The 10,843-nt window shown below is 42.9% G+C and overlaps 1 protein-coding gene across 1 annotated transcript in view; it reads right to left on the bottom strand.

Annotated features, from left to right (window-relative positions):
• Positions 1-299: 299 nt before the first annotated feature.
• LOC146194832 (uncharacterized) overlaps positions 300-10,843 on the bottom strand; it is a 35,778-nt gene continuing 25,234 nt past the window's right edge. The window contains exons 3-4 of the mRNA XM_084596648.1: positions 1,644-1,772; positions 300-398 (exon numbers count right to left, since the gene is read on the bottom strand). Of these exons, the coding sequence (XP_084452774.1) occupies positions 300-398; positions 1,644-1,772 (228 nt within the window). The remainder of the gene's footprint in view (positions 399-1,643; positions 1,773-10,843) is intronic.

Below are 10,843 nucleotides of genomic sequence, written 5' to 3'. Positions count from 1 at the left end.
AATTGAAAATTGTTTGCATCCCCCAATGTTCTTCTTCTTGAAGGGCCGGAAACGGCGTCACGTTACGCTAAGGAGATAATTCGAGAGTCTAAATTGATTTTAAGGGCCGCAACTGGCTGCCATATGTAAGCATAGCAGCACGTTGATATTTTCTTGATATTTATCTCTATCAGTCTGTTTCGAAGAAAGTAATAAACTTTTTCTGCATTGTTTTTTTCTGCAATTTAGGAGGGAGGGAGTAAATGAAAATGTAATTGTCTCTGAAGCGGGTGCGCAACTAAATTCAGCGGGCGGATGCCTCAGTCCAGGGCTGAAGTGGGGACCACGGCCGCACCGCATGCCCGGTAGACCAAGTTGACTAGTTCTTCCAGCTCTTCGTTGGAGAGCACAACCTGCCTCTGCTCCGGTGTTAACTGTTTTGTTTCTGGGCAGTGAAACACTTGTCACCTTCTTTTAATCTGTCAGCAAGGAATTGGAATGACTTGCCAAATGCCATCGTTTACCAAACCGACTCATCATCCTTCAGATCATCTATTGAAAGTTTCATTTGCTGAGTGTAACTCCCTCATTCCATACGCCATCAATATGGCCTTTGAGGCATTTGTTAAATAATAAACGTGAATAGCTAAATTTTGAAGCGGGACAATAAAAAAAAATCCTCAATGCATTACCCAGAACCTAACGGGTGCAGTACGCTGCACATCTGCGCAGAAGTAGTACATTTCTGCAGGAAATTCGGCTGCATGTTTTTGAAAGCACACTTCCCTATTACTAAACAAACTTGGGGCTAAAATAGATATTACAGTTTCATTCTGATCTATTCACTGTTTCCAACAACGTCTAATGTACCCTAAGCTGCCACATGGAAACAAATATTGGCTTGGTTTTATCCAGGCGCGGTAATCATTTCGAGCCGTGACAAAGGTTACATAAAGCGCCCTGCATGCACTATGTGCGTAGTCCTCTGGGAGGTAACATTAAGATACTGTATTGCTTTTTGCGGCGTTTAAACACATGTAAATAATTGAAAGTTCAAGCTAGAATAAAAGTGCGAAAAAGTTCAAATAAAAAGAAGCCATTGCCTGAACGATAGGGCCCATGAAAACAATTTTCCCAGACGAGTGCGACCGCACAATAATTAACCGGGAAGTATGTTCAATTGAATTCTATATTTTTTACATTTTGTAATTCGACACAAAAACGGACACAAAAGGTCGGTATTTACCCTTCAAGAAAGTGTTAAAAAGTGAATACTTCAATTGTCCTATCTCGATAAAACTGAAGAAGAGGGTAAATGTTTAACGTAGGTAATCCTAGTGCAACATGCGAAAACGCTAGTTTGGCGCAGTTTACCAGGGTTAATGGCAGATACCGACTGTCGTTTCGCCCGCTGCCATTCACCCTGTCTGGCGCTGCGTAGCTCAGCCTGAGACAATTGCGCTGAAAGACAAGGCTTTCTTTTCAATATCAATGCAGAATGAATTGCCCAGCGCATCTCACATCTTTAAGCGGTTAAACCATGGAATGCATACGCCACTGCTGACATTGAACACACATTCAGCTGATGCAGATGCAAAGACAAACAAATTTAGGACAGATGACGTTCCAGAAATCGCCAACGGATCAGTGCCCGGCCGCGTTACCCATCCACAAAAATCGTCCAGAGGGACGATCGGGAAGAGCACCGAGACTGATGGTGCCCGAATTGCCAGGAGGTACGTATGCGCATTTATATAATAGCCGTCCCCTCCGAACAGGCCGCTCGAACATGCCTGCGGGAATAGGGGAAGTGTGTCGAACACAAAATCCAATGGCCTTCGAAGGATGCATTCCGGTCTCATCCTCCTATTGCAATTGAGAAGCACACCACACATGCACACCAGACCGTGGCTGATTTGTTCTTAACGGAATGCAGCTATGGTCGCCTAACCTACGTATCCCTGGTGTCCCAGCTAAAAGTAACCAAGGTTAAAAAAAAACAGAATATGGCGTGGTCTAGTCTATACTAGTAGAATCTAATTTGTAAACGTTTCATTATTTGTTATAATCATCAAGTGTCAAAACCGAATTTGTAGATTGCATTGAAGAATAGCTGACTGAAGCGTTTTCAGCCAGAAAGCGTGTACGTAATTCAGTGTTTACCCGTCTTAAACGTAGCTTCAGCAATACATAAACACACTTCCACGTGAAAGCGATGCAGCTTCAAAATCGCTTGATGCGCCTCAGAGAACAAAATGCGATTTTCTTTAAAGTGCTCTCCATGATGAGACCTGAGACTTTCTGTGTGCACTGCGACAGATGTAAGATTAGCATCTCGTCATGTGGTAGCTTTCTTTGAAGACCACAAAATAAATCTAAGCAATTCGTACGCTGTTGGAAACATCGCAGCTGGTTGTTTCGGCAGTGGATGCCGACGGATTTTTCAGTGGGTACAAGATTTTTCCCGGCCTGGTGTTCGGCTCTTCTGGGCTGAAATGGTTGGGAAACGGGTCATGGATGAAAATGTTGCGCCGATGGGGCTGTGATTTGTTAATCATCGGACAACCATAAGTTCGCTTCGTGCGACAGCAGCCCATATGTGGACTGTCCGTGTGTATTGACTTTGTGTTTTTCGATCAATCCGAGAATTGAAAAAGTTACTATACCAGCAATTAGTCATCAATGATCTTCGGCGAAGGAATGATTTCTATAGAGTTGGTAAGCGCGACTCTACACAGCTCTGAGTTGCTTTCACTGTGTTAGCACACGCCGCGGTTTTTAAAACAGTTATGTATTCAGCTAGGACACCTAATGTACTTTTGCCTCACGCAACATATATTGCAAAAACCCTCTTCTTGTAATGTATTGCAAACAAAATTTCCCGAATGGATCGCACAAACAATAATTAATAAGTCAAAAGTATGATCTCTCACCCACCGCTTAAACCACAATTTATATCCAAATAAAAAACAAACATCTGTGGCTAACATTGCCCAATCATTATTTATTTATTGTATTTATTATCTGCTGCATATATATATATATATATATATATATATATATATATACATATATATATATATATATATATATATCAGCAGCAGCAGATAATAAATAAATAAATACAATAAATAAATAAATATATATATATATATATATATATATATATATATATATATATATATATATATATTTATTTATTTATTGTATTTATTTTATTTATTACCTGCTGCTTCATATTAGGCTGGAGTTGAATTTTGTTTCTGGAATTTCTTCGGCTGTTCTTGAAGCTCTTTTGCTGCTAACACGCATAATTATCCGTGAGTTATACGGTTTCAGTTGCACGGAAGGACGCCCTCGGAAGATAGATAATAACTTGCTCAGGGTTCATTCAATTGAGAAATACGAACAAGAAAATATTCTTGTATTACGATTTTGCCTATAATGATGAATAAAGGAAGCCTCCGAACGGAAAACTAGGCCCGAAGGAAATCTACTTTACAATGCCATGTACGACGTCTTCTGAAACAGATGTTTCCGGAAGGTGTAAACGGATGGGTACTCTAAAACGCCAGTGCTCTCCCGTAGACGAAGCACGAGCAACATCGGCTTTCTACAAGTGAACTTCACTTCTCCTCCTCCGAACATCCGCGTGTGCGCAAGAACATCTCGCTCTTCTTTTTGTTCTTGCTCCTTAAAGAAACGAGTAAGCAGATTCGACGTGACAATTCCGATGTTTGGTCTGTATATTCAGTCATTCGAGGGCCACTATTTCCCTTCACTCGGCTTCCAGAACTAACGTGGATGCCATCTTCTTCAATTTTTGCTCGCGCTGCCCGTGTTAGAGAACGCGAACCTTAGGAAACGTTAGTCCTTGTAATACAGTGCAACTACTGCAGTCAGTGCATTTTCTAACTGTGTAACGCAGAAACGTGGTAGAACAACTCGACATGATCCATGTATTGGCTTTTAAATTTAAAGCTGTCGAAATATGAATAAAAAGCAGCTTTGTGAAAGTAATGAGATATGCCTCCATGCCAGAGTTTTGGAAGCCTTAGGACAGAAATAGCCTGTTCATGTGAAACATTTCTTCTATTTATTAACCTCTTTTTAAACCATTACTCTTTCTGCTCATTGCACTCGCTTCTCTCGTATGCCGATGTTTTGTGCTCAGCCCTGAGATACCACTTGCACTGTGAAAAAGCAAGAGGATGTTATTTCGGCAATTTGCTGAAAGAGGCCAGATAATGCACACATTCACCTGGAACATTTATGCCACTGGATTTAATTTCGATATCAAATATGTATTAGTGAAAATATTCAATTTGAAATATACTATATAAAGCTAAGAATATTCTTTCTGGCAAAAACGAATAACGCTCTGTGGGTCTCAAAACAGAACATCATCTCTTGATCGATCTTAATTATTATCAAAACAGCAATCGTAAAGGTCTCGTTAGTTTTCTTCATCACTTGAAAATATAGTCTCGAGTGTCTCTGTGACGAAGTACGCTGTTCACTCTTTTATTAGCTTTCCAGCTGAACGCATTTTACAAATTAAACGTTGTTTGATCGTATATATCTGCCGGAGGAAGACTAAGTAAGGAACCCTTAAGGTTGCTCCAGATTTCAGTTCAGTCGACATGGGAGAAAAAATAAACTCTAAACAGTTTACAAAAACACGAAAAGGCGTGATATTTGGGGGTCAGTGCAGCGTGTTCTGTGCGAGGGATTGTCTATAGTTCCTTTGCACATAAAGACGGTGCAAAGTTCCGGTCGTAAGGACGGCGAATAAATCTTACACTTCTTTACGCTTTTCTCTGAATGACCCCGCCGGGGTGGCGCAGTGGTTACGACGCTCGAATACTGTTCCCAAGGACGCGGGACCGACGGCCGGCCTCAGCGGCCGCTTTTCGATGGAGGCGAAAAGCAAGGCGCCCGTGTGCTGTGCGATGTCAGTACATGTTAAAGAACCCCAGGGGGTCGAAATTCCAGGAGTCCTCCAATACGGCGTCTCCCATAGCCTGAGTCGCTTTGGAACGTTAAACCTCACAAAGCAAACCAAACCAAACTTATTTCTAAATAAATTCTTGTTTTTCAGTGTCACATGCACAGTGCGGGGCCAGACAACTGAGTCGTGTTCAAGAATTTGCCGCTCAAGAATTGCGTAGGAGGTGAAGTTGTACTATGTAGTGACGTTTTTATATAGCGTTTTAGGTATTGACGTTTTTCTGATTGCTTCAGGGCATGTTGTATCAACGTGAGCGTGTCATTTTAAATTAGACGTGAAGAAGACTCCAAAGTATCTAAAAATGTATACGCGTGTTATTCCGAGCCCATTATGACAGGAATTCGAAACGAACGGTATCTTACGTGCTGTTTTACCGTTTACCAAAACGACAGAGAAGAGCAGCAGTACTTTATTCGCTTCATCTACCAGAGATATTCTACTGAATGGGAGTTTTGATCTCCCTGGGAGTATATATAATGAAAATGGTACAGCAGTTGCTCCAGTGCCACGTACATTGCACCGGTTTCTTACTCTTCATTTCCATCCAGACCAAACCGACCAACCGAAAAGGACTGGTTAAATTCAATAAATATACCTAGAATTTTTCGTCTTTCATATCATTGCTTATTTTCAGCGCGTCGAAGAGCATGTGTCTCGAGAAATCTCTACTTATTTGGCGTCAATATGCGTTTGATAAGCTGCTCTTGATGTTACTAAATAATAAGAAGAAAGAACTCCTCGAACTTTCCCAACGCGAATTATAATTAATATTAGACTTGCTTTCGAAAATTAACGTGCGACAAGGGACTACGACATATGCAGGTTTCACCACAAAATTTCATGAGAGATGGATTGTGTTTATGATTGTCTTGAAAAGGGAATTAAGGCTTACCAATGCCTGCTTTTAGCCATAAGGCTGCATTGAGTGGATGCTATAGAGTAAGTTATTATGCTATTAGTTACTGTAAAAAAATATTGCAGTGACCAACAAATGACATATATTTTGTGCATTGAAATTACAGGTGGGCCATGTTTACGATTTCTTTTCTCCGCAACTAGAAGCCATACCTGTCATCATATTCGGATAAAGATCATTACTCTCTAGATACCACTCACGTCTTGCCAGCCCCATGCGCTCCATAACTTTTCCAACATAGCTTGCTAGGGCAACTGGTTGGTATGAGGTAAGTTCGAGAGGAGGCTTTCCAGGCTTCAAAAAGAGCAACCAGGCGGCTAATTTTCCAGTGTTCAGGAACAGTACTAGAAGTCCATATATCATTGAAATAATTAAGTAGTGCAGTTCTACCATCCTTGCCTAGGTTTGATAAGGTTGGATAAGTAATCCCGTCAGGAACAGGTGCAGATGAACGCCGACAAGAAGCAAGAGCGGCGTCTAATTCAGCTATTGTAAAGGGCACGTCGTATTGATCACTCGGCGAACGTGGTGCAAAAACCTCTGAAATTGGTAACTGTGCCTGGTTTGTGCCCACAACCATTTTACAAAAATCTTCAGCTACGTCAACTTCATTGCGGCGTTGGTAAAGGGCCAGGGCACGAAAAGGGTGCCTTTCTCGTGGAGGTGTGCGCAAGCTTCTCGCAACATGCCAGATACGCGAGAGCGGCTTACGGGGATCCAGTGATGAGCAGAATTGTCTCCAACGTGGTCGTCCTAACCTCTCCAGGTGGCGCAAAACTTGTCGTTTAGCTCGGCGAGAAAGTGCGAAATCTTGCCCCTGGATTTCGCCGCGGACGCTCTTCCATTGACAGCGTCATCGACCTTGTGGAGACAGTAGAACACAAAAAGCTTCACCGTCGACTAGTAGCTGCTGCATTTTTAGATGTAAAGGGAGCCTACGACAACGTCCTCCATGAAGCTATTTTTGATGGACTTGACAACGTGGGAGTTGGTGGCCGGCTGTACTTGTGGATTGTAAGCTATCTCAGCGGCCGCTCTGTTTACATGACTACGCCTGAAGGAGATACTACCCGCTTTCAGGTCGGTCGTGGAGTTATACAGGGAGGAGGTCTCAGCCCAACTTTATTTCACGTTGCGCTAATTGGCCTGGTGAGTGAACTGCCAACTAACATCCGCATAAGTGCATATGCTGACGATATCTGCATCTGGGCCTCTGGTTCGACGCGCCCACAACTACGTGCGAGACTGCAACGAGCTGTGTCATCAACATGGATGTACTTACGGCGTCAAGGTTTATTTTTAGCAGCAGAAAAGTGTGCAGTGATCGCGTTTACGGGAAAATGTGTCAGCCGCTACCCGATTACCCTTCATGGAGTCGTAATACCATACGTCTCCAGGCACACATTCTTGGGAGTAATTATTGACCACCGACTATCTTGGTCGAAACATATTGCTATGGTGAAGAAAAGGCTAATTAATTTTTGCCATGTAGTTCGTTACATAGCTGGCATCAAATGGGGTCCAACTGAGCGCTCCTTAATACGGCTTTACGAGGCTCTGTTTGTTGGCTACATCCGGTACAGTCTCCCAGTACTCTCTAGTATGAGCATTTCCTGCTTGCGGACTTTAGAGAGCGTGCAAGCGCAGGCACTGAAAATATGCCTTGGACTGCCCAGATGCAACTCTAACAAAGGCACAATTGAAGAGGCACACGCTCGCCCAATGTCCATATACTTGTCACACGAACCACTTCGTGTATATTTACGAGCTCTTACAAGACACCGTTTTCACCCACTCAGTAAGATTCTGGATGAGAGGCCGGACTGCAGTTATACAAGTGCACTCCGCTGCCATCATTCGCAAGTACCGAAAGGGTATGCCCTCCCATATCGTCCCACCCAACCACCATGGACAATAGATAAACCTTTAATGCACCTTCGTGTTCCCGGAATACTAAAGAAATCGATGGTACCAATTAGTGGACTCAAACAACTTACTCTGGCACACATCTGGTCAGAATATCCCAATAGAGAATTTACAAAAGTTAGCGCCATCTAGTGAAAGAAACAGAAACTGCGTGCGGCGGCCATGTTTTGCTCAGTCCGCCCGCGCCTCTCATCGAGTACGCTGTTAACGTGCGCGTTCGTAGAACCCGTGCATGCACCGTAAGGTGCATTGGAGTGCTCACAAGCGATTGTTTCATTTATAACATCACAGCAGTCGCTGTTAGCTCCAAGCTCTATTCGGAATGATGCCAGCATGTTGTTGCGTGCCCTTTTGCAGCCAGCGCACCGTCGTAGCGGCGCGCGGAATCAAGGTATACGCGTGTATGCGACCGTTCGTTTGCAGTCCTGATCAGCTTGACAAGGGTCACTTGCATCATGTAAAGCATTACTGCACGTCCCTCTGACTGGGAGCTAGTTCACAGAGCGTGCTATCACCTAAAACAGCAAGGTTGTTTTGAGTGCGATGGAGGACACGGGAGAAGAAGCAATGGATGCATAACGAACGCTATTGTGCAAATACGTTCTTTGAAACATTTTGTACGTAGGTTGCATTTACCATTGTGTATTGGATTTAAGACATGGGCATAATTACCCAAACTACTTTTCACAGTCGTACGAAATGGTAGTGCTTGGTGCAGAGAGCAATACGGTTGTCTAGTGCGCCCGAGGTGCGTGTTTCACGCTGCAAAAACAAGCGCCTGCCATACCCGCGGCGTCTAGAAAAGCAGGAAAAGATGACATCCCACTAATGTGATGTAACATGCTCACGTGCAGCCCGTTTCGACCGGTCCACGTCCAAAGCGCGCAGCTCAGGTTTTATACCTGCCAGCGCGGTCGATAAAATAACGAAGCGTGCGCTTCACTTTTGTGCGTTTTTTCGAGTCACCCGATGGTTCGCTAATTCACAGCTACCTGAAATTCACTGGAATTTTTAAATATGTCGATTTCTTGTTTATTCCCTTTGTCAGAATGTAAACATTTGAAGCCGTAATCTCATATGAAAGCGCTGACATTGGAAGCTTCGAGGAACTCGGAGGAGTAGGAACTCGGCTGAAACGAAAAGAAATTTGAAAAGTCAACTCACATTACTGCGAAGTGTTTGTGCTTTGTGCAACTGGCTGTGTTCATAAAATAAGATTTATATTATATCATATCGTTATAGACAAATTAGGGGGTCACTTAAGCTCCGCCGTTAAAGGTATAACGCGATAGTGTCTCTCTCTCATACACACACATGCAGGATGTTTTCTTTCTTCACGTGTGATATTTATTTACCGAATACTGCAGGCCCTAACTGGGCCCTAGCAGGGGGGGGGGGGGGGGGGGGGCGAAAAGAATACAATGCAGTGAAATATGAATTCATCAAAAGTAACATACTACACACAAGTTTAGTATGTATAAATATAAAAATGATGAAATATAACATAACATACATAACATAGAAGTATAACATACATAACAAACATATAACATACTACACTTGTGTGTAGTACGTTATAACATACATATAACATACTACACTTGTGTGTAGTATGTTATATGTTTGTTATGTATGTTATATTTCTATGTTATGTATGTTATGTTATATTTCATCATTTTTATATTTATTTCTATTCTATTTGACGTTTCATATTTTTATACACCAATACGCATGCGTCAACAACAATCGGCTTTCCATTCTAATTTGACACGTTCTTCACTTATTTCAATATTTCAACACATTCTTCAATTATTTCAATTAATCAATTACACGTTCCAAATTTTGTTCCTTAGCATCACCAAGCACTGGTTTTTCATTCTGACACCTTTAAACCCTTACTTTCCAATTTTTCTTTTTTAGTTTCTTTATTTCATCAATTGGTCAATTAATTACAAAGATTTTATTAACTCGTCATCGCCTATCACACACCAATCAATCTTTAATCACTGGAAGCACAAATTACCATGGCACTTTTTTTTACGCATTCCCCGATTATTTCCGAAACTCGTGCCAACTACTGCGTCGACGGTATGGGAAGGAAAGTGCTAATCGCCACTCCAACTTACGTCAAATTACGCACGATCCTTTTATCATAAAATAAAATGCATCCTCGCTCATTTCACCAACCAAGTATCTTCCAGTAGGATGAGCGACGATGATTGCGCAAACCAAGTAAACAAACTCGCGATGATCTCTCATAGGCGTTTAAGTACACAGCAAAGGCGCACAGACAAAAAAAAAAGTCCGCACTGCAGAACTCTAGATACTGTACCTGGATAAGGATGACGCTGCGGATTGCCGAGGGGCCCATGCACGACTCGTAAAGCAATTTGTAACTGCGCTCGGCAGCGCGGCCGGTGCGCCCCGCCACGTCCCGGCTGTCAAAACACGCTTCTAGGCGTCGCTTACAGAAACCGCCAGGAACCGAAGAGAGGCCCAAGCACACCACACTAGGTTAAAGCGTGAAAAGCGCGAACAGAACGGCGAGCGCTGACGGACGGACACGAAGCGAACAGATGGAGCGAACAAAATATGGCGGCCAGCCCGGGATCAGCGTGCCGCTCACGGTTGCCAGACGTACTTTTGTAAACCCTCTATTATATTCACGTATACACCGATGGATCTGTGTCAGCACAGGCATCCGCTGCAGCTGTGGTCATACTAGCTCAGAAAACGACTCTGCATTTCCTTTTGGGACATACCTCTACATCAACCGCTGCCGAACTTGTAGCCAATCGGGAATCTATTCGCTATATATGTAGGGAACTACCTCAAAAATGGTGTATATTCACGGACTCGAAGACTGCGTTACAAATTTTGGAAAACTTCTTACGCCACACTGCCTATCAGTCCCTGGCACTAAACAATATGGAGCTCATCACATCTGCCCAGCTGCAAGGCCACATGATAATGTTTCAATGGATCCCTGCCCACTGCGGCCTCCATGGGAA

Source organism: Amblyomma maculatum, chromosome 3, assembly GCF_055883805.1.
Source record: "Amblyomma maculatum isolate TAMU_Amacu chromosome 3, ASM5588380v1, whole genome shotgun sequence".
Taxonomy (NCBI): Eukaryota; Metazoa; Arthropoda; class Arachnida; order Ixodida; family Ixodidae; genus Amblyomma; species Amblyomma maculatum.
The sequence above is the reverse complement of the archived record's forward strand: the minus strand, read 5'-3'. Positions and strand labels throughout refer to the sequence as shown.